Source organism: Siniperca chuatsi, linkage group LG1 (genome assembly GCF_020085105.1).
Source record: "Siniperca chuatsi isolate FFG_IHB_CAS linkage group LG1, ASM2008510v1, whole genome shotgun sequence".
NCBI classification, from domain to species: Eukaryota; Metazoa; Chordata; class Actinopteri; order Centrarchiformes; family Sinipercidae; genus Siniperca; species Siniperca chuatsi.
In genome coordinates, this window is record NC_058042.1 from 25,932,667 (window position 1) to 25,957,644 (window position 24,978).

The following is a 24,978-nucleotide window of genomic DNA, read 5'->3' on the forward strand; positions in this document are numbered from 1 at the left end:
TTAACAAGTGAGCAGGAGGTGAGGTCACTAGGCTGGAGAAAGCAAAGGTAAACAGTTCAGTTATGGTGCAATTAAATGTACAATGTTGCATTATCATCACATTAATATCACACTAACTATTTATTGCTATAATATTACTTTAAGGTATTTTATGAAGCGCTTCAACAAAATAGCACAGGGGGAGCAGTTTGTAAACAAATGTTCTTTTTATTTTATCTTACAGCATAATAAGATGTTATAGAAGTTTACAAAACATAGTGTGTATTTTTGTGTGAGCTAAACTGCCCTTTGGCCAAAACAGAAAACTACTTTTCTTTTTCTTATTTAAATATTTGCACATAGAAATAATGAAAACAAAACCTTAGAACAGCAGTTACTCAAAGCAATGTTGTGAAACCTGCCTTGTTAAGATTCAGATTCAATATTGTATTGCCAACAAAGTTGATATGAATTTGCTTTGGTAAGCTCATTTTGATGTTTTATTAACCTCTGCACCATGTGCATGATTTTCACATAACCACACAGCTTTGACGTAATAGCCTTATCTATCTTCAAAACTTTGTACTCAGGGCTTCACTAAAATACTGCCAACATAAAGTTTCCATTTAAAGAGTGTATTGTGCCAAATGTTTTATGATTAAAAACGTATAATTGGATTGCTGGCAAGTGTCAGTGGTTTAAGTGGGATCATCAACTCCAACCTATGCTGGTCTGACAAAAAAAAAATGAACAAAAATCTGTTTTTGTTAAAATTAAAGTGAAGGATAGAATAGGAGCATTCTTAGCATTCTGTGATTGGCTTTTAATAACTGCACACCTTGTCATGGTTTACCCCTTACATATAAAACGCTCTTGGCTTGTACAGATCGTTTAGTCTAAATAACAATAAACAGTTGTTCTCTACACTGTATGCTGGTTTGAAATATTGATCATACGCAGTTTATTAGAAAAAGACCTGAAAAGGCACAAAACAGGGCCTGAAAGTCTCAGTTAGCTGAGATCACAATTGCTTAGAGTTGTAATCCTTAAGATTTCAGTCTTGGTTGACTTGGCGACATCTGTGGTTACCGTGGTAACAGCAAGTGCTATTTAATACTACAGCAAACACTCCTCGAGCAGCAACTTCGTCAGAAATACAACACAATAGCGACTGGTGTATCTGTTTACAGTAAAACCAAACAAACTTACGTTGTAGGTATGCTATTGTAAATACCTTTAAAAAAACATGTCAACCATAAATAGTATCAAAAATGTGGTTTGATTTCATGAAAATTGTAAGGATTATAACTTTAAATTAAGATATCTTTTTTGTGTGCATATAATCTTTTCAGGTCTGTAGAAGAAGTACAAATTTAACATTTGTTTCTCTTATCAACAACACAAATATCTGTCCAAAAAATCATAAAGTATAACTCTTTTTTTAAAACCTTCTTTATGATCTCTGGCATTCCACAACATTTTATTTACCTCAGTGGGGACATGTTGAAAAAATAAATAAATAAATAGAGATGTGCTTGCAAAATAATCAATGACCTGTTTTAGAATAAAAATCTGCCATACTGTTAAAACAACATGTACAACTCAGGACAGTTCTGTCTGCCAAATTGTCAAATATAGGTTTATTATCACATATGAAGACGTATTTGTGACCTATAAATAAGAAAATGCTTATCTAAAGTTTGTGTTTGACATACAAGCATTGATTTCTGAGGGAGAAAAATAACAGTTTTGATTTGTGAAGTATGGCAGAGCTGTGAACATACAGGTGGATATGTACACTAGTGTGTCCCAATATTCTACAAGAATAGAATAAACCTCTTATGTACTGAAAAGTCCATACTTCACAATAAAAGTGTCAAATTCATGCATCTGCCCAGAACTGTCTGGAATGTATTCTGTTGAGGCAGATGCTCTTGTGTAGCAGCTAATAATTGGTCATGAGTAGATAGTGATAACCTCCCGACCTCCGCCTCGGACCAGCAGCACTCTTTCCAGGCCTTCAGTCAACACCTCCAGAAACTCCATATCTGATGTACAGGTTAAACAAATAAAACCAACCAAACAGTAGCCTACACACTTTGTATGTGTACTGCAGCCCAAAATCTATACAATTACTCCTTTTTGTTTGATCATATTTACAAAGGATACAGTTCTCATCTCCGTCTGTGTTTCGAGGTGGCCCTGGCATGTTGAGCAGCACTAATCGAGCATCATGGGACCTGTTAACTATTACCTCATTCAGCTTCACAGCCGTATGCATTCGCCGCACATTGGACTGATCCCTAGAGTGCAGCAAGGGGGAGAGACACAGTACAATGGATTTGTGTTGATAAGAAACTATTTTGAAATATTTCAAAGCAAGCTCTCACTGTGTCAAACAGGGAAACATACAAAAAGGGAAGGGAAAAATAAAGTGAAAGGTTTAGCATTAAATGCTACAGGTTTTACTGGTTAAATGAGAGGCAGTAAAGAGGATGCTGAAGATAACTGAATGCAACTCACGGTTTGAGGCTCATGAGTTCTCTGAAGTTCTCGGGTGCGTTGTTCCTGTTCCTCCTCTCAGCCTCACACTTCTCTCGTGTCCATGTCATCTGAACCTTCTCTGGAGGAGCCTCCACCACCTCCTCCTCCTCATCTGAGTATAGACTTCCCATACGCACCAAAGAGTGTCTGTCCTTAACCAGCTGGGCCTGCAAGGGCCATAGGAATATTACGAGGCTTGGTTGTCAATATACTGTATGTAACTAACACTGTTACTCATAGCAATTAACAGAGTTAAGGTTGAGCAGGTTAAATTCCCAAATTGCACCACTACAGACAACCAATAGTGAGGATTTGAAACATAAAAACATGAAAATATAGCAATCTTGAGTATTTCAGTGATTTATCATGCATAATATGTTATATGAGGTTTTTCTTAATCTGTAAAATATTCCAGGAATAAACATAACACACAAAAAACATACCTCTCTTTGTCTTTCTGCACTGGACAGCCTCATTTGCCTCAACATCTGGGACCTCTGCTCCATCATTAACGTTCGCTCATAGGTGTATGCTGAGATGTCACTGTTATGCTAAAGTACAACCATCATTTTAGTGGTTAATCCAACTGAAGCATATTTGTCTGTTGAACATGGACAGAGTGACCATGAAAGTGAATTAATTCATGTTCAAGGCAAGTAGTGTTTTTTTAAACACTCTAAATTTCTTTGAAACAAACATGTTTGTGGCATCTTGTAGTAAACAACAAACATGTTTTGTTTCAGTATACCATAATGGACACCTGGTTTCAGCTGCAATTTTTATTACTGAGTTAAATTTATTTGGAGCTGGTTCTAGCCATATAAAGCCCTAAATAAGTCTTAACTTTTGCTCATATATGTTTAATAGTGTGTGTAAGAGGGATTCTCACCATCTCCACCACCTCCACCTCAGCCTCTATTCTCAGCTGGTAAAGGAACGTGGCCAGATCTTTCTTCATCTGGATACTGTTGTCATCCATCTGGGCTACAGTGAAGATGCGCATCTTGCATTTCCTCCAAACCTAAAATGCAAATATAGCTATGTGGTATTGCCTGAAGTGTGATTCCATGTGCCATATTGAACAAATATATTACTTACAGAAAACATACTTCAAAATAAAAGTTGTAAAAAAGCAACATTCTTCAAATAACAGAAAACCAAAACTAACAAAGACTATTCAAGGAGAGCATGCAAGTTTGGAATGACTGCATTTCAAAGCTTGTTTTGTTTTTATTGTAATTCAAATGAATCATTCATTCATTTTGGAAACACCTTTAAAAAACATGTGTTGTTTTTAAATATAATTTGAAAATGCTGAATATCTTAGAACTTTTCAAACAGCATTCAAATGTTCTCAATACACTGCATCCATTCTAGAGACGATAAAACTATGGTATTTGCAACTTTCATCTCACTTTATGCTGTTTGAGTAGGAAAGGCAGCAGCATTAGCATCCCCCCATCATGGACGATCCACCACACGTCAATGTTGCCATCTGTGAAGCGTTCATGGTTGCTCGGGTAGAAGGACACATTTTTGGGCACCATTAGGGCCAGGTGGGCAGCTGTTGTGCAGCGGACTGTGTCTGAGTAGAGATGAAAACATGGAGGCATGGATATTAACTGTACTGCATAAATGAATACTGTATAAATGAATTTAGCTACACCCTAGATTCTGTACAAGCCAGATGAAAGCTAACACACAATGTATTTGAACATCCAAATAATATATTGACATGAGCTTTTTCAGGCCTACAGTTGCTGTAACTACAAGTTCATAATAGTGAGGCCTTTATTTAGTACATGTTATGTACTAAATGTATGTCATTTTAAGTGTTAAAACGACATACTTGTGCCTGTAAACAGTAAGTCATTTAATAGGAGTGCCATACTGCAAATGCTGATTGGGCCTTTTAAGTGTCATGTTGTATGAACAGTATTTCAGTGAGACTCTTACTGATAAAAGTCTTCCAGGCACGAGGGTCCTCACTCTGTCTCCAGCCATACGGCCAGCCCATCACCACAGTGTTGTGCTTCATGCCCCCCAGACCACAGGACTGGATCAGATGGACAACACCCTCCCGCACCTTAGATGCCACTACGATTTGGCAGAAACCCTTGACTCGCTCGATCTCCATCATATTCTTAATGGCCTTGCAGAAAAAAATGCAGGCAAACAGAACTTTAGTCCATCACAAAAAGCAGTAAACAGATAAACCGTAGTTATAAACCCTAAATACATTTTAAAAGAAAATTATCTAAAAGTTCATATGCTTGAACAGATTATAGTCCATGCCTTAAATTTACATCACAAATATGTATGTAGCAAAACAACAGCTGTTAAACAGTTGAAATTGAATTAGTACAGGTTTTACCTTACTACCTCCCTGTATGACACAAGCTCTAATGATGACTCCTGATACAGTACATAATGCATGAATATTGGCTTAGCACTAAGTGAATCGAGCATGAGTGATTCATTTCTCCAGGTATTGCAACATAAACAAGAGCAAACTTTGCTTCACTTGTTTAATTCTTTACCAAACACATCACATTATGAAAAACGTTCCTGCACCAGTCCCATATTTTATTTGAAGTGGCTCATTGGCACCATATTGTACTGACAACAACAAGCTGTTTCCAGCCATGCCCTTTGATTAAAGTGACAAATGCTAAAAAAAAATATATTAAAAAAAAAACAGTTGATGAGAAAGAAATGTCACAAAAATGTAATATTCAAATTGAAGCATGATTACGCTTCATTGTGCTTTTCAAATTACAAAAGGTGTTCATTTGTAACAATCTGTTACAACACAGTCAGCAACACAGTACAATAGAGAATTGATTAGAGCATGTATATCCCTTTTCAATACCTGTTCAGCTGCCTGCATTTCCCCATAGCTGTCCAGGAAGTTGCCCTGGATGACAGAGCCCACAATGGTCAAACCCTTTCCTGCCTTCAGCTGTGAGGCAAAGGTGAGCAGTCGAGGATATTTTACATGGAGATCCTCATCCAGCTTTAACAGTACCAACAGCTGAGGTCTGCAGTGCACAGAGTCAAAGACAATATCAAGCAAAGTATTCCAACCTATTGAGAAACATATTATTATGTTCATTGGATGCAGTTGTATAGAAAGCACAGACATAAACTGATGCTAATGTTCATCTATCAAAACAAGATAATTGAATGGCAAATTGGTTTTTGATGAAATTGGACTGTTCAAGTACCTGCATCAAGCAGTTATTCTGTGATTTGCAGGTCAAAACACATCTAGATGTCTAGCTTGAAACAGGGATAAGTCTGGTTGAAATTTGAAAGTTGTTAAGACATCTAGGTTACATATAACTATTGCTCCTCCAGCATTTAAATTACAGTATTTCACTGTGAATCAGGTCCTAACTACATGTTGAAATAAAGTCATAGATATGCTGGTGAGACATGTTACAAATGTGACCTAAACATCTAAAATAAGTCAGTGCTTACTGGGCTGTAAACCTGCTAAACAAGACTAGCTATTGCGTCACTGGCATTATATTAGGAGTGGGTGGCAAAAGAGGAAGTGCACCATCAGAGCGGTTGTATATTACAGCAAAAGTTAGCACGCTAACTTACTGAAACTGGCCAGCAAGCATACTTATAATAAAGAAACACTCTTCCTCAACCCACAACTTCCCAAAACTGTTTTACATACATACTTGCCAGATGACACTTACTTTTTGTTTGTCAATATGGTATGTCAACAGCTGGTAGTAACTCTCCATATGTTGCTTATGTTGCGTTCCATTATCATCATTGTGGGGGGTCATTTTTATAGAGAGCAGAAAACCTTCTAATTTATTGCATTTGTCAATCTGGGTGCCACACAATATTTCTGAAATGCCACTGACAGGATTTCCATTCCTTAACCATTTTTGTAATTACACTGACTGCATCTGAAATGCGGTACATTCATAATAGTGTGAATTTGTTAGTGGTGTGGGATGTTGGGATGCCGCTTCATTTATAATATTTACATTCTTCTCATAAGTGAGCACAGTTGTGAAAACAACTTTTATATCCCAACATGCAATGTGGCTCCTCAGAGATGCAATCCAAAGGAGTTTGTGTGGAGACATTCTGAGCATCTCCTGTAGGCGTAGCTGTACCTCCAGTTCTTGGTGTGCGGGGGTCCAGCCTCTAGTCTTAAGAGGGCGTACCGTGCAGCGCTAAGGGACAGTCCTCTTATACCGTCTCCCCACTCCTTCTCTGCTCTGTTGTTTGTGAGTGGAAGAGACAAGATGCAAACATAGACAACAGGCAATTTAAGTGACCAGGGGCCAAATGTATAAAACTGTGTATATTTAGGTGTATAAATCTGTGTACACACAAAACAGGAAACATGATTTATTAAAGCCCATGTAAGTCTGTTCCCTGTGTTCTCTGTGTTTTTTCCTTATACATCTCAATCATCCTGAAATTGTGCACACATGCACGAGCCTTCTGACCATTCCCACAATTTACTATAAATGGCTTCAAACATACCCCCAATTAAATGGCGGGAGCATCTAAGAAGCACTTGAAGAAGAAGAAGAGCAATTTTACGGATTGTGAAGTGGAAGTGATGGTGGATCAAACTGACAGAAGAAAATGTGTCTTATTTTGAAACTTAAGTTATGGCATTTTTAACAAAATGAAACATGCTTAATGGCAAAAAGCAACTGAAGCAGTGAACGTCGTTAATTCCGAGCCATTGCATCATTTGACACAGCCATTACACACGCTGCAGCCTTTATATTGTGGCATTTAACCTGAAAGTTTAGGTTATTTTTTAATAATCAGGATAATAATCTTTATTTATATAAAGATCATGTATTTATTTGTTTATTTATATAAAGATCATTATCATTAGAATTATTATAGAACAAAATTAAGGATTGTCAAAAAAAAGGTTGTTAACCACTCGTGAATTACTATGTAATCATAGTGAAGGTTTTTTAAAACTATAGATTACATCCCAACACAATGTAGTGAAAGAAAAAAGCTCTATAAAATGTCACCCAATTTCACAGCTTTATTTTCCTTTTTTGTCAACTCGCAACATCACACTAATTGGACCCCTAAGACTGCATATATGGTACGCATGGTGTGCACAAGATGTGTTGAAGTACGCACATTCTCACTGCCCGTGGATTATCATACATTTGGAAACCTGTGTGGAAAATGGCGTAAGTATCTTTTTGTGTGTACGCATGGTTTATACATTTGGCCCCAGCTGTCTACCAACATTCACTACAGATATGCAGAGGCCAGACAGAAACACAGAGACGCAACCATCTTCATCTCATACCATGCAAGAATGTACTGTAATAGGACAGCAAAACTGAAGTGCAAATGCTAGTAAGACTCCAGACATACCCCTGGTACTCAATGTACTTGTAGATCATCCCAGCAATACCCATGGCCACAATAGCATAGTACCAGGAGGAGATGAACATTAGAGCCAGACACATACTCATGCCAAGGAAGGACAGAGCCCTGTGGGTGTGACACATAAAGCCTGAAGTTACGTTTTTTGCATACCAAGAAAAGTAACATTATTTAAGTATGCATAATGCACTGGTCTTTCATGGAGGCAACTGTAGCATAAATGTTACTGAGGTAGTCTTGTTGGTGATTTGAATGCCTGAAACAAACAGGACTGAGAAAAAGTGTGCTCCAACCCCTTGTAAGAGATACTGTACTCACCAGTGGTAATATTTAAACCTTGGCCTCCAGTTGGGTGTTCGTAAAAGAGTCTGAACTGCACAGGCTAAGTTCACAAAGAGATAGCACATCAAGAAGAACCTGTTGAATAAAGACAAAGAGAATTTTCAACACATTTGAAGTAGATAATATCATATCATCAGTGGTGTAGTTGGCCTTAACCAAACTAAAATCAAGAAATTCATGTACACAACATGTCTGATGTGGGGCGTGTGCAGTATTTACTTGGCATATGTCATATATTTGGGCATGTGTGCATGTATGTGAGCTTACATGGAAAGGATAGGAGCCACCATATCCAGTGAGGCAATAAGGATGCCCAGCTCAGCTATGAGACCAGTCAGTAGTAGTGCCCATGTAGGCTCTCCATTGGTCTTGCCATGACCAAACACCTGAAACAAAATATTCAAAACATTCACATGCAGCAATGCAAATCACTTATTGTTCAGTACTGTATCATATTCAAAAAAGCTTGCAAGTCAAATATTACCAAAAGCAAACATTTCCAGCACAACATACTGAATGTTATCATATGTGGAGCCATTGTTGTCTTGCAGCAAGCTACTGTAAAATGGCATGAAAATGAATGTGAAGTAGTTACACAATTAATCATTAACAGTGTGTCCTGTCCCACCCTGAGGAAAGGAATGATGTTGTCCTTCGCAATAGCCTGTAGAAGACGGGGAGCCCCAGTGAGGGACTGAAGGCCCGCGCCAACTGTAGAGAAGAAAGAGCCAATGACAATAACCCAAGGAGACGGCCAGGAGAGCGTTCCCACAACCAAGTTTTTTCTTACGGCGTCCCCAAACCTGCAAGTACATGCTGAATGAATACAATTTTATGATGAAGATGAAGTTTTTTGTTTGTTTGTTTTTCAATTTACAGAAAGGGTTTTGATCATAGTACTAACTTGCAGTAGGACACAAATTAACTTACTTGTCTCTAAGGACTACTCCTTCAATACAAGATCCAAACAGGACCACAGAACTTAGATCTGAATACAAGAGGTCAAGGAGCTCAAGATGACACAAATATGTATATCAAATCTGCTTTCCTCTTCTGTTAGAAGGAGCAAGATTGTTAGTTGTATTGTGTGTAGTCACCAAAATAAGGATACAAACAAGGGAAGTAGTAGTAATTGCTAAGATAGTTCCCACAGGGATGGACTTTTGGGCATCACGGAGATCACCAGATCTGTTGGAGCCTGCCATGATACCTTCAAGAAAAAAAAGACAGTAGATAAAAACAAAGGGCATGTAAAAACTGTTTAACTATGCTCGCTACTGGCTGGATTAGAGGGAGGTTAAAAGCTTCCCTATTTTGTTACTTCTGCACAGTGTTTTCACTGTGTCAGCAGCAGGAAGCTGGCTTGATATGGCAACAAAAATCATGTCTGCACTATAGATTTAAGTTTTGACAGGATAACCACTGAGTCTTTACGCTTTAGTTGTTGTCACAATCATATAATTTGTTAAATGATTTCAGATTTGAGGTAAACACATTTGGAAAAAAATCATTTCACACAGGCTGTAGACTGAGGTTTGTACCATAACAGCACGTTTTCTGGTTTATGATATTGCTATACCTGTGGCAGACGGGAAGAAGATCCCCACCAGTAGTGTGAATGATGTAGCGATGTCTGCTGACACATACATGCCAAAGTTCTCCACGGCACCATGGGCATCCACTGACTGTAGCCCCGCTTTCTCTAAGATCTCCCCTTTCTGCTGGTAGTTGCCCCACATGTTTTCTATCAACAGAGAACAGACATTTAAATCATTGGCAACAAAGTAACGTTAAAAGCGAGTGACATTCTATCAGGACTGCGTGTTATTCATGAAGCAGGATATTTCAAAATATAGTGGTATAATTTGGTGCTGAAAAAAGTATCTTAAGTTTGCCACATAATGATTATTGATTCTTAAAATTCTTTAACATGACCTTGAATGGTACTGACACTGTACTCAACACGTTAATCAGTATGTCTTTAATAACGATATATATATTTGGAACATTAAGAGTTGTTACCTTTATTATCTAACACAATCCTATGCTGTATACTCAAATCTCTAATCAATTAATGATACATTTACCTCTAATAATCCCACTGCCCAGTCCAGGGATGCCCTGTATCTCTGTCACATTGTTCTGGATAAAGTAGTCATCACACTGAGCGCTGCTCATGTTCCCTGGCAGACAGAACCTGTCCCACAGCTGACTGGGCACCGTGATGTTGCCCTTTATCACAGTCTTAGCACACACATCAAATCGATCTCTCACCAGAGTCCTGTTTCCCAGCATGCAGATCCTACAGCAATAACATGGACAAAAATAAAATTATTACTATGTTAGTCCTCATTATTTCCACCAAACATCATCATCATCATATACCTCTTCTCTATCATCATAACCAAAAGTGATAAGATGGACTGTGGCTTCAAAAGAAAATATCTAACAATTTGACTGAAAAATCACACACTGCATGTAATTGGTGGCAGATGGGAGACAGAATCATAACAAAAAAGAAAAACAATAAAAGAGAAACAAGTTTTATTTCTCCATGTGGAATGAACAGTTCATTTAAAATTAGCACTCTCTCCCCCATAAAAATTAAGGTCTGCTTAATTCACACTACTTCCTTTTAAGACACGTGTTTATTCCAGCGAACCGTCTCTCTAGACTTACGAGAATTCTGGCGGATGAGTCATGGATTTGAATGCCCCAGCATATATGGAGACAATTGAGATAATGACACAGGCCAGGAAAAGAGAGGCCAGCTTGTTGACATATTTGACTCCTACAAAAACCACCACAGCCATTAGGCTGAGGCAGATAGAACCGTAGACTCGCATATTGTTCAGCATGGCACTGTCACTCCCAGGGGGGTCTGTGGTGTGAAAGATGGCTGCCTGGGGGACCAGATATTTCTGAGGAGAAAAAAATTACAACAGGACAGTTACTGCATACACAGTATATATAAAACACATGTAATGGCGGATATATTTTAATACAGTAGAGTGCTTAGGAATCATATCCTAGCATGCAAATGTGAGCTGGACTTTTAACCACAGAATTATATTTTAGCAAACTGACCAAGAAGATTTCGATGGCACCCAGTATGTACATGGCAGAAGCAAAGGTGGTGCCCAAGTAGAAGCACAGCCCCACAGCTCCTCCAAACTCAGGGCCAAGGGAGCGTGAGATCATGAAGTATGCCCCTCCAGCTACAACAGTACAACAAAATGTTACAAACAGAAAGTATCTGGAAAGCCCACAATTTGTACTACATGCAGTGGATCCAACAGCACATTCCTGCTGCCCCCAAGAGGAAGAATACAGTACGTAATGGAAAATGTAACTCTATTCAAAGCAATCTGAGCGATATCAAGGTCCAGCAAGTAATTATTTGAAAAGCAGTTTATGTCCCAATAATGCAAGCTCAGTTATGAACTATTTTTCTAAATAAATTATGTGATGGATAAATGTATGGTGAGGGACTTTTGGAGTGACAAGGTACAAAGCATTACCTGGAACAACACCATTAGTAGCAATGGCACTCATTGATATGGCAGTGAGCATTGTCTGCAGAGGAAAGGGAGGAAATATGATTAGTATGGAAAAGGACACACATACAGACATCATGGCAACTTGTTTCTTTTGGGTTAATATCTGCTGATCAAATTGACAGCTGAAAGCGAGCACAGCTTCCATCCCTAAACATTTAGCATGTGTAGCCTGGAAGTTAATAAGACCACAGTGTTTGCTATATGAGAAAAGTAATGGAAGCATACTGAGTAATAAACACAAGTCAAAGTGACATTCTTTGCCATAAATAATTGTTACTGCTTATGTAACCATATGGATTCTATTGACTGGTTTAGCAATAAAAGCTGGCCCACATTGTTGGTGGAATCAACTGCGTGTGTGTGTCTGTGTACATTACAGTACGTGTGTGTGCGCATACTAACACATGAGCAGCACATGAGGACAATCAGGAGGGACTGCATGATGCCAGCCATTCCAACAATCCACGTCAGTCGGAGGAAAAGAATGACACCAAAGATGTTCTGGAGACACGGCAAGTAGACTCCCATCAGAGTGCCCATGTTGGGAGACTGATAGAGAGAAAGAGGGGGGCAAAGAGAGAGAGGGGAGAATATTGACTATGACATTTCAGGAAACAAGTGTACTGATCATTAGTATTGATTGATGTTTTTTGCAATCATGTTATCAGCTCTTTCCATGTATCCAGGTCTTACACAGCCACAGTCTGACTCCAGAGCGTGCAAAGGCATAAGCAATCAATCAACAAGTCTTAATATAAAACTAGAACTTGGATAGGGAGGCAGGGAGAGAGCCAGAGGTGGAGGATAATGTTTCTAAATCTCAAAAGACTGAACATGTGCATGTGATAAAAACAGTGAGGCATAGGGTTCCTCTGTTGTGCTGTGACTCCTGACCTTGGGGATCTTCCTACGTGAGGTCTGAGCGCTCTCCTCCTCCTCATGTTCCTTGGCTCCCTGGGTGATGCTTGTGTAGCTGACCAAGCGGCTGAGCAGAGAGGAAACCTTCGGCCGGATGTCCAGCTCTTCCTGGAGGAAGAAAGGGAGCAGAGGTTAAATTAACAGGTTTAAGTCTATCATCAGACAGAAACATTGGACAGTAAAAATGACAGACCTCAAACAATGCCAAGTTCCTGTCATAGAAGTCATTCTTCTTGCTAGCAGCATCAGCACTGTTGAGAAATGGGCTGTCTTCTTTATGATTCCCATGTCCTATTAAAGAGAGGAAAACAGACTTAAGGTTAACAATAAAAACAAAGTTGCTTTTTGGCTAACCAACAATCTGCACTATAGGGCCAAACAAATGTATATTTTTCCTGCCAATAAATCAGGCAAACACTATTCTTAAAGATATATTGGAGGCATCCTGGCAACATATACACTGTAACTGCAACATCGAGTCAGTGTGCGTAATTGATATGACAGAGATGTGATTTCTATGAAAGTTTGTAAAACCTGCAATAATATCTGCATCACCCTATCTTAAGAAGATGCTTATTTCCTGTAACAACCAGATTTTCATGGATAGTATAAAGTATCCAGCGGTGTCAGTGCCGATTCAGAGGCTTCTCTAACCTAACAAGAAAAAAATGTAGGCAATGCTCACTTAAATCTCTCAAACATACTATCAAAAATACAGTCATCATTTCTAGAATTTAAAAAAGTATAATTTACAGTTTAATACAGTGTCATTTTGGTTTACATTAAAGATGAGTTAAAATAATATGAACAACTATGGACATACGATCATTTGGCTAAAAGAGTCCCAATTACAGCCACTGTCACTTTGGTTCTTTTACATGCGGTACTTAGATAGAGTCACAGATGGCATTAAGTTACATAAGCTACAATTTTCTATACCAATCCCAGTTTTTCCATGGCAATCCTTTTCAATATTCAGTCAGCTTTTAACTGTCACTATTAATCATCATAATTAAAATATCTTAATAATCCCCATGTAGCAGTAAACTTAAGAAACACAGTTCATGCAGTGAAGCTGCAGTGAAAGGCCAAAAGCAGCACAGACCAACAAAGCAAAGTCCGGGTGATAAACAGGCAAATAATTAGATTTTACTCTCATTAACTTCTGCTTTTGAAGAAAAGCATCAAGCAGAGATGAACACAGTGCTTGGGGCAATTATTGCATGCAAAGCAGCACTGCAAACTTTATCACACACACATTCACACTCACAGGCATGCACACCTCATTACCTAGAAATTACCTAACCTTGGGGTTATTAGAGCATGTAAACTATAACAGCGGCATCTGCGAACCCAAATTAATCCTGCAACAAGAAGTCTGCCAACTTACCAAGTGGTCATGAAATAGTCAAATATTCTCAAGTGTGTTGAAAATATACCAGCTTTCTTGCAAAGTGAGTTGGTTGAGCTTCAATGCTAGTCTTCACTCACCTGTGTTCGGTATCCCACTGCTGCTAGTATCACTGTGGGTAAGCATAGTTATGTGCTGTGTGCAGACTGCAACAGAGTGCTCTGTGCTCTAGCTTGGGGAATTGTCGATTACTATCCAGGACACCCGGTCACCCAGGGTGAATACTCATTCAGGGGCCTAACACATGGTGCACGGCAAGGGGGGTGAGCGGTGGGGAGTGAAGGATCCAGTGGTAACTCACTGACTTGCAAACACACACACACACACACACATACAAGGCACTTGTCTGCTCATGGGGGTATAAGAGCCTTGGGTTGGGTTGAAAGTATCTCAGATATGCGCAGTATTACAGTATCTGTATTCCTACATTGCAGTGACGTTCAGTCTGGATAAATCTGGATGTATCATCAGTCACAAATTCTCTTACAAGTCATTATTCCAAGAATGTAGTGATAAGCAAAACAATAACTTGTATATGATGTTGGGAGACAAGACATGATGTTTCATTTAAAATGTGTAAAGGATGCAAAAACCTGAAAAAATGAGGTGATCATTTGAAGTATGAAAGCTGAATTCCTATTGGTCTGTCTTTCCAAACCCTGACAGCTACAGAGCTGGATTGTATTGATGCGTGGGAATAGATAAGAGTAAAAACAATGCCAACACTGTCCTCTAGTGTCATCTTGTTGTCAGTGGCATGGAATAAGAACAATATCTGTGTTTGAAGCAACAATGAAGGCTAGTGCAGTTGGAGCAATGCAGATGGATGTTGTGCCACAATTTGCCATAAAGTGAGATATGTTCAGATGTTTCCTGGCAGCAACTGTTACTCAGTCAGTGCTGCTCCAAACACTGTGTTCCACATGATATCCTAATGCTAAAACCTAAAATAGTTCAGCTTCCGACTCATTCCATTTGTTGGACTAGCAAAACAAAAGTCACTTTAACAATGGGCTAAGAAGACAGTGGGGGTCTCTTGTTAATAACCTCACAGTAAATGTCTAATTAAAAAGATTAAAGATTAACTGGATTGTTATGAAGGCATACTAAGAGTCATGCTGTGTGCACAGAACAGCACAGAGGCTTTATAGCAACGTGTACCAACATGTCACCTGTGCCCCCACCAAAACAGCTCACAACCTCTGCTGAAGATCAAAGACTGTCTCTGCTGTAGGACTGACACATTTACAGACGGGTGTATCACGGTAAAGAACTTGAACAGGGGCGTACATGACTTTTACTTTCTACTGACTATCTGGAGATTAACTATCTACTAACTATCAAGATATTGTATCTTTTTACTCTTGTCGAGGTGTTGGTGTTGGGGAACACTGGAGACAGAAATATGTCAGAAATAATTGAATAAAAGACAAATATTAACACACTGTGTTCATTAGCCTTTTAGCCAGATTAGAAGTAGCTCCAAGCCAATGCTAAATGCAACAAAAGTCCAAAGCAAATGTTTTGAAAGGCTATCAATGTGTCAGGGGTATAATTTGCTGTGTATTTTCAACTAGATCAATTCCCAGAGAACATGCTACGTTGTCAAGTATTTTCAAAGTGCAAAGTGCAAGACATCAAAACAAAAACAAACTTCTAAGGGCAAATCTACAAAGACAAAATCAATATGATTTATGATTTGTTATTGGTCCAACAAACAAGTTCCAGAAAGCAGCCCCTGCAAAACAGGTCATTAGTTTACTTTATCTAGACTGCACAGTGTACTTGGATGGAGTATTTGGAGTATTCAAGAATTTTTACAGTGATCTTTCAAATTCAAAATATCATTTTCAAAACCACTAATGTTCAAGAGAGAACGAAACTTAACAGTACTGTGTCTGCACTTTTTAAAGCCGATTAGACATGGAAAACAATATCGCTGTCCATTAGCTTCTTAGGGTTTTAAAAAAAAGCCTCTTTGCTAAACTTCCTCTTTAATGAACATTTAAAGCTTAACACCGAGAGGCAGAGAAGTCGTACAGCTTAGCCCACTCTGCTTTGTGCAGTTAGTTGGCAAGAATGCTTCACTGATTATGTGTTTGAAGGTGGTGTGTGTGTGTGTGTGTGTGTATGTGTTTGTGTAAGAGTTTGTGTGTGAATGAGAGGGAGACAGGCAGTGGGCTAAAAGAGAGTATATGTATATATCATTTGTTCTGCTTTTATACATTGCATGCCTTCAAGGCATAGCTAGATGATACTGTGCCACTAGGTTTGGCAAATATGATACAACTGTTGCGTGGCAGTAGTTCTCTATTGTTCACTGTATTCCGCTCATTAAATGTTTCTGGGTCTGTGAAATGGTTCTCCCCACTGTCACAGCCACTCTCACCTCTTACAACTGTCTGCACACAACAGCTTTGCGTTTTCCAACCAGCTGCATAAAGCAAAATATTAAATGAGCAATCCTAAGATCCTAAGACTAAGATAAGACTGACATGTATCGGATTGTGGAAACTAGTCCATCTCAACCAACATGATCTGAAACCTCATTACTCATAAGTAGGTCCAGTCCAAAATCTGACAAAAGCAAAATCCAGCTGGGTCACTATGTGTTTGCATTTGTGTACAGTAGAGAGCTGATCCAGCTAGCATTATGTTAGTTGCAGTATGGTGCACCACTGTGGAGGCAGGATACAACAACATTCGGCATGGTATTTGTCATAATTGCAAATAATAACATAAACAATGGGGCATGTCTAGTGCACCTATCCTCCCACTTTGGTGCAAGCTGAGGGCAAGCCAATAAAGAATGAAAGAATGCAGATATGTGCATGAAAATGTTTGTCTCAAACCAAGTCATTCCAGTGCACTGATTGACAGCTTCCCTAACTTCCCACAATGCATTGTAAAATCCAATAAGCAACTTTGCTCACTCACAAAAGTAACATCACTACACTTTTGTAGCGCAAATATAAATCTGAACAATGTCAGACCTAAGTCACTCACAAATGTAGTTATTTACATGTATTGACAGATATAAATAATGTTACATTTTATAGGCCTGCACAGTATATTTCAGCATATACTGTCATGTTGGCCATGAAAAATCAACATGGTGGGTAGGCATATTTTCTAAATGCACATTGCCGGGCAATGTAAGTTAAAAAACTTTAATTATTTTCCTTTTCAAAAATTGCTACTAGGTTTATATAAAGTTGTTTAGTTTCATTGTACTATTTTCTCCTCCCTAGCCTGTGGCAAGAAACAATGTAATTCTGTTGTAGCAATAGGCCAACGTCAGCTGTAATGGCTGTGTTTCATGCAGAGCTGCATCTGAACAGAGTAGAGGAATGCAAACCTGCTGAGTCGTACAGCAAAACATATTAGCTTTGATGTGTGCTAATGATGAGAAAAGGACGTCAGCTCAGCCTAATTACCTCAGGGGGTAAAGGTGGGCGGGAAGAGGTGCATCGTACAACAGACTTTTAAAAAGACACAAATTAATTAAATGTGTATGTCAATGGGTGTAGAACTAATGACTAAACAAACCCAAAGGGTGGTCTGTAAAGGAGAAGTGTCTATCTGCAGGGTCTTTGCAAAATGGTTTCATGGACCTAATGAAGTTTGAGCTGTACATTTGCTGCACACGCAGCCCATACTCATAAATGTTTGCTTTGTGTGAATGCTACATGTACAGATCATAGGCTGTACAGACTATGGTACAGATGGACAGTCATTGGCTTGTTTATCTGCACATGATCTATTGTATGTTAATACCATAAACAGCTCACTACCCTGGAGGTACAACAACAAGATGGTAATTGTTTATCCCTTAGTAGCTTCAGTTCTTGACCAACAACTACAAAGTGCCAATTGTACCCAGTTATGTCCACAGAGGAGGTTGGGAAAGTCGTGGATTTACTGCCCCCTACACTGATGTATTGCAACCTGACTAACAGTACTTTCCTTGAAAATGAATGAAGGGAAAGTGAACAAGATCTCCTACAACAATCCCCTGCAACAATAGTCTACTTAAGACGTAAGAAAGTATACACAGGTGCTATCCTTGTTCAGGAATCACTCTCCATAATCAAGTAATCAAGCGGTTTCAGTTATCAGTCCAGGTTTTAGAATCCACTGGTTCCATTGTAGATAATGAAAACACGTATTGTATGAAAATGAACTGTATGAAAATGTCCAGAAATGATTTTTGTAAATTCCATATCTCATTGAACTCCAACTTTTATGTTTAAAAATAAAACTAACAGGGAGAGAATATTAAACATTTTAGGTACAGGCTTTTGAAAATGCAATAAAGTAGCACCCTGTTGCTTCATTGCTTGCAGTTACTTCTCCTATTATGAAAGTGCTAAAGCAGTGATAATTTCCAACAAGTTTCACATGCTTCACATTCATCATACACCCAAGAAAACCACTGTAAAAAGCATTTGTGCATGGACACTAAACTGTTAATGATTGCATTAGTAGTACTGTATTTGTTTTGTACTGATCTGTTTAGTGTCAAAAGTGAGGCTGTGAAAAAGGATCCGGTGGACCCAGGGTACACTGAATGCGTTTGATTGCTAGGAGATTCTCAGGAAGAGCTGGAGGTACACATTGGAAAAAACAACGTCTGAGCTGCTTTTCTTGGCCTGTTGTCACTTTGATGTGAATGAACAGATAGGACAACGATGGCAGATGATTGGATGGCAAGCCAGTTGCATCATAGGAAATGATGTGTGACAAATAATTTAATTAAAGCATGATCATTATCATCTATGATGATCTTTATAGATTATTACAAAGACTTAAACTTAGAGTTGTTCAGGGTTGTACATAAATGTGTGTGTGTGTGTGTGTGTGTGTGTGTGGCTGTCTGAATTTGTTCTAACTCTGTCATCAGCTCCAAATTTCTGCTCCACCACAGTGTGTTTATCTCTCAAGGGCTATCTGAGTAGCATGCCAGACAGCATGACAGGAATGGTAGAACTGTACTTCTGAATTAGAGAGGGAACACACAGCAGCATTCTCTAAATCATCCGCTCATTACATAGCCTAAGTTTCTCAGGACCTGTTTAGTCTGAGGCCAAGACACATTGACACACATTGGAGTGTTATTTTTTTAAAAGCTTTTTTTCTGCATTTCTGCTTTATTAGATAGTCACAGTAGAGAGTGACAATAAAGGCAGGGGAGAGAGATATGGCATGACAACAGCAGAGGGCCCAAGCCGGATTCAAACCCTTGATACATGGTACTCACTCTACCAGGTAAGCTACTGGGGCGCCCATAGAGGAGCATTTAAGCTAGCAGCAAAAGAGCCAGTTATTTTTCTCAAGAGTTGGTAGTGACCAAATATTGGTTACAAAGAATTCTAATGCTTCTTGTCTGCTGGATGTATAACACTAAAAGTTTGCTATCACATTCGTCGTAAAAACTTTATATGGTGATAATATGTCAATGTTCTGTTTACAGTTTGTTCCTCTGCCCCCGAGTGGCCAAAATAATCAATGAATGCAGATTTAATCATACAAAAATTATCAGAATATAAAACATATTGTAATAACAATTTGCCATTGTTAACAAAAAATTGAAAACCCAATAATGTAATATATTGACTTTTTCCCAGTCAATATATTACATTATTGGGTTTTTAATTTTTTTAATTTACAAAAATGAAATAACTGAACTGATTATGTAATGATTAAGAACCAACTGTGTCAATTATCAGCTTTCACTCATTCACAAATGCACATGTATAATATGTTTGTGATAAGTAAGAGGTCTTTGGTGATCATCACTATAAACAGTGAATTCAATAATTGTTATATTTACAGAAAAAAGAAATGTTAACTATAGGTATATACATTTAATTTCATTGATGGGTCATTTATTACGTCACTTTATTTAGTTCATGGGATATAATTTGTTGCCTTGCTTCACAAACTTTTACACACCTGGAATCTCTATGTTCCTTGCCAAAGGGCACTTAGGCAGTAGTTAAGGAGAGAAAATAGTGTCTCTCGCTCACGTTTTCAATCAATATCAATAATTTTTAACTATGGCATAAAGATTGTGATGTTACAATAAACAGATCATGCATAAGAAATCATATTAAAAACTGATAGAAATGCAGGCACAGAGACAGAAAATGAACAAGAGACATTAAAAGTTTGCCACTTGCCACATATTTCCACAAATCTCACTTTCTTTCAATTATTACTTTCTAAAGCAAAAATTGGAAGGACTCATCACAACTGGAGCCATATATTTTTAAAGAAACTTTACAGAGACTTTAAAAGATTAAACTTTTAGTCACCTTCTGACTTTTACAAACAAGAAAATTAGGGAACAAATGCTCTCATTTTCACAATTCAACCAGCAGCAAGAAACTAAGAAGAGCAAGCCTCAACAACAAACTTTCCTCCCTGAAATATGAAGGCTATTTCAGGGTAGTTGCTCTTGCTCAGGCGTACAGAACTGTTACAATGACCACAGTGTTGGTCCTGCCCTGTGCTAAACAGAGCTGAGTTCACAGGCTGAAACAGACTCTGCACTGTGCCACTTCCTCCATGCTGCAGACGTCACACTGTAGCTGAAACATACAGCATGTCCCATACCCAAGCCCACCACTCCCATGATGAAATCATCCAGTACACGAAAACACTTTTGGGCTGTTTTACCGCAGTGAATACTTTCCCACCCAACTCGTTTCTGCTTAAATATGCTACAACGCTGCATGTTGCAAACTAAAGTTGGAGAATTATTGAATATGTATATGCCAAAATAGTATGTTGTACATGTTCCAAACTTCCTTCTGATCTTGTTACTCATACACTTAAACAAAACATATTTCTTTTTTAATTTATGTTTAAAAATAAGTCAGGTATTTTGCTTAAATAACATTTATTCATAATTTAAAAACACAGCAGAGATGCTATAAAAATGCAGTCAACAACACTGACTTGAGTAGCTGTTACTGTTTTTTCCCACATGTGTTTGAAACTTAATGGTAACATACTGTGTGCCCTTTGCTCCATATCATCATTCATCACAGTCTCACTTCCTTCTTCTTCTCCTTCTCACCCTGTCCAGCATATAGTCATTCTTGCAGCTATCCACTAAGTTTAATGGTTGTTGTTCTCAGGCTTCAGGAAGCTCTCCTCAGGTGAGTTAGAGAGAATTATGACAGCAGGAAGACAAGAGAGACAGCAACAAGCTTGTTAGGGTTATTTCGGGACATCTGCTTTTCCCCTCTGCCATCATAATCTTTTGTAGGGGCATAGCACAAAGTTCTGCTTAGACAACATTCGGGCCACTACTTTTTAACACATATAAAGTACTGTTATGTATACTATCTTAAATGTATTAGCTTGCATTTCTGCTGTTCAAGAATGCCATTTGACTCTAAATGGTGACTTCCATGCATTCCAGAAATATACATGCCGACAGCTAGGTCAACATGTGCTGAGATTCCTTCTTGTTATGCTTCAAATATCAGTCCACTTGAACTCTGTGGCTCACTGAAGCATAGATCATCTCATCTGCATTGCTAGTTTTTTTTTAAAAAGTAAAGGTATGCACACAGTTATGCATGACCACACAGAAATGCAAATGCACATTCTTATACACTCGGTGGCTGTTCACTCACTGGATGATCATTAACACTAACAACTAGATGAGTCTTCAGCCTTGAACTCTGATTCTTTCTGATGTTATTCAGTTGTAAGGAGCTCACAGTCAGCATGACATTCACTGCTAGACAGTAATGTAATATAAATGGATGGCCAGTGAGTATGTGAGTTTGTGCCCAGCCCTTGGTAAAGCGTGGGTGCTTCATTTGAAGGCCACGCCTATGTGCGTCTTTTATTAAAAACCTCTGTTCCCCCAGTTGGTTCACTCCCTCAGACCACACAAATCAGTGCTGCTCTCGCATAATCCTACCCAGCAACTACAAACTTCTTGCTCCTCTCTCCTCCCTTTCTCTTCTGTCGGGGACTGAACCCCCTCTTTCTATGCTGATATACAGTGGAGAAACAAGTGAGTGACAGTGAGAGACAAGCTGAGGCAGAGATTTGAGGAGGGAGAAATCTGCTCCTGTGTTGGTGAGCAGCCAGTCTCTGTGAAAGGAAATCCTCCCCTGGCACAAAGAGAGCTCCATCTTTTGTGCAAGGAAGCACTTGAGGCCTTTTCTTGTTGTGGCGGTATTGGCCCCCCCTCACACAATCCCACACCCGTTGTGCCTTTCCCCACGTTTCTCTCCCCTTTTATTGTTTTGTCTTTGTTACTCATATGTCCCTGGATTTATTTTAAAAGGCTTGCGTAGCCAGGAAGAAATACTCAAAAATGATAAAAGAAGTGTTTCTACAACTTTACCCAAAGTGAGCTGTCAAAAACAGACCTCCCTGCCATAGGAAAACTGCTTTCTGGCCCTGGTGAATTGCCATGGTAACCATACAGCCAGCTGTTCAGAAAGCTCTCAGGACAAAGCAAAGCTTCCCCATGCTGTGATGGGTCCAACTCATGTATCAAGTATAATTTCTAGGACACATTTTTCAACTTCAAAACTTTCAAATTAGTCATGTTGTTTCCAAGATGAGAGATAAAGAGAAAGGTTGTGAGACTTACCATCAGAGCTGACAGTATCTTGATGATCAGGGTAGTCCTGTCCAGTGTCCCTGTAATCCACCCAATTAATCCCCTCTAGACTGTCGTAGCTGGACTGAGCTTGATCCTTCACCGGTACCACTGTGAAGTGAGGCATGTTTTCATCCCTGTCCTCTGTGTCTCCAGCTCAGACTCAACATAGCAGGCTAGCTGTTAGCCAGCCTCAGCTCAACTCCCACTAATGGCAACTACATTCCACTACACTGCGCTCACTTCCTCTAAAGGGTATTATCATACTCCCCGCCCACAGGCCAGCCCCTCCTGGGCTTTTTGTGTGAACAGAAAGGGTATGGAGGCCTTGGGGATGCATTTGGAAAGAACCCCCCCTAAGAAAGGGCACAGTTTTGATTGAGGAGTTAGCGTTGTCATCCCTGAGTCATGCAGACTGGGAGAGTGTGGGGTGACCCCTTCCTGCTAGCTGACAGCTAAAAGAGTGAACCTTGTCTGTTCAAGGTTCAGACAGACAGTCCTCTGTGTATGCAGGCCTTTTCCATAACACACAGAGCAACGTGGCAGTTTGGAAAATAATCAAACTACATTGGTGACTGGGAAGCGCAGAGTGGAAAAGAGAGGAATGGGAAGATAGAAAAAAAGACAGTTTGTAACAAAAGGGATTCCAGCCCCAATTCCAACTGTTCAAACAGCTGAAGAGTTGGATGTCATTTCAACCTTTGACCCCATGATCAATCAGAATTTGAAATGTAGCTTTTTCACCAACATTTGTTAAATCATTCATTGTATGACAATAAATGAATGTATAGTATATTATGAACTGAAACGGTCTGCAGCTATTGAAGCTGTGAGGAAAGGTTCAGCAGTGAATAGCAGTAACATCACTAACAGAGGGTAAAGTTTACCCTCCTCTTTCCAAGAATAGTAGTTACTCTCAAACCATAAAAGCAGCAGATCAAAGACTTGCTAGAAAGGTTGTTATTAGAGGTCCTGTTTGAGGCAGTTTTAGATCTTGCTACAGATCTGTTTAGATTGCAGAGGCTTTGTAAACTGTTAGTGTCTTGGATGTTTTTTTAAACTTTGTTTTAGAAATAACTATCTTCCATTAGAAGAAACAAGACTGTGGAAAATAATGTCCGAAAGAGCTTAAGTGTAATTCATTTGTGTGTCCTTGACTCCCAACCCTAAACTCAATGGTAATGTAGTCTTATAGGATGTATGGACTATGAAAATTGATAAATGGATAAATATAATAATAATAATAATAATAATAATAATAATAATAATAATAATAATAATAATAATCATCATCATCATCATCATCATCATAATCATCATCATCATCATAATCATAATCATAATAATAGGCTACTGAAATACAGCAATGATCATGTGATTATCGTGTCCTTTTGTAAATATTACGGTTCTTCAGGAACTGGTACCTTTGTACTTTTACAGCCCTGTCCCACAATAAAGCTTATTGCCATTTTCTTCTCTCTCCAGACAGACTTTGACGTAATAGAAGTCATTTCTTTTCTTGACTGACTTGCTAGCTTGACAAAGTAATACACATGAGATGCTATCAACCTTATAAGGTTATTTCCTAGATTGAATAACCCATGCAGTGCAATGTACAAGTGAGGGTCAGTGAGCAGCCGAGATGCAGGCAGGGCCTGACACACTCTTTCCTTCCACCACAATTACCCAGTCTTGTGGAAAGACATGTAAGCAGGAGGGGCAGGTCCCTGGAAACACGAGGCCCATGAGGGTCTGCATATTTACAGCATAGGAAGAGACTTGTGGATCTGGTGGCAAAGGTATTGATCTGAGAAAGTATGTGAGCTGCTCACATTTGTCCTGGGCTTTCCCTACATCACTTCTGAGTCAAAGGATCAAATTGAGGTCAGGTCATGGCTCTCACTCCACTGTAGAAATGATCCTGTACATTTCTTTCAGCCACTGAAAGAGCTAAACAACAAATGATTAGCTGAGGTTAAAGATGGCAGGCAGGTATGTGTGCAACGTTTTCCCCCACTAGACTTAAAGGTCCAGTATGTAGGATTTAATGGCATCTAGCGCTGAAATTGCAGTTTGCAACCATTCCTCTCGTTCCAAGTGTGTAGGAGAAATGGTGTCAGTGAATAGCTCCTCCTAAATGTTACATACTGGACCTTTAAAGTAAATATATATATATATATATA

General features: G+C 38.9%; 1 protein-coding gene across 1 annotated transcript; it reads right to left on the reverse strand.

Annotated features, from left to right (window-relative positions):
• Positions 1 to 187: 187 nt before the first annotated feature.
• Positions 188 to 23,029, reverse strand: slc12a4 (solute carrier family 12 member 4). The gene is made up of 24 exons (XM_044197340.1): positions 22,787 to 23,029; positions 12,943 to 13,040; positions 12,726 to 12,857; positions 12,234 to 12,380; positions 11,793 to 11,847; positions 11,359 to 11,489; positions 10,951 to 11,192; positions 10,359 to 10,573; positions 9,851 to 10,015; positions 9,383 to 9,481; positions 9,202 to 9,259; positions 8,900 to 9,074; positions 8,539 to 8,657; positions 8,248 to 8,346; positions 7,918 to 8,037; positions 6,669 to 6,773; positions 5,396 to 5,564; positions 4,480 to 4,675; positions 3,939 to 4,108; positions 3,413 to 3,544; positions 2,967 to 3,074; positions 2,503 to 2,690; positions 2,149 to 2,282; positions 188 to 2,027 (listed from the first exon to the last, which is right to left on the reverse strand). Exons 1-24 carry the CDS (start codon positions 22,920 to 22,922, stop codon positions 1,936 to 1,938), a joined length of 3,285 nt encoding a protein of 1,094 aa, XP_044053275.1. The 5' UTR covers positions 22,923 to 23,029; the 3' UTR covers positions 188 to 1,935.
• Between the last annotated feature and the right edge of the window lie 1,949 nt (positions 23,030 to 24,978).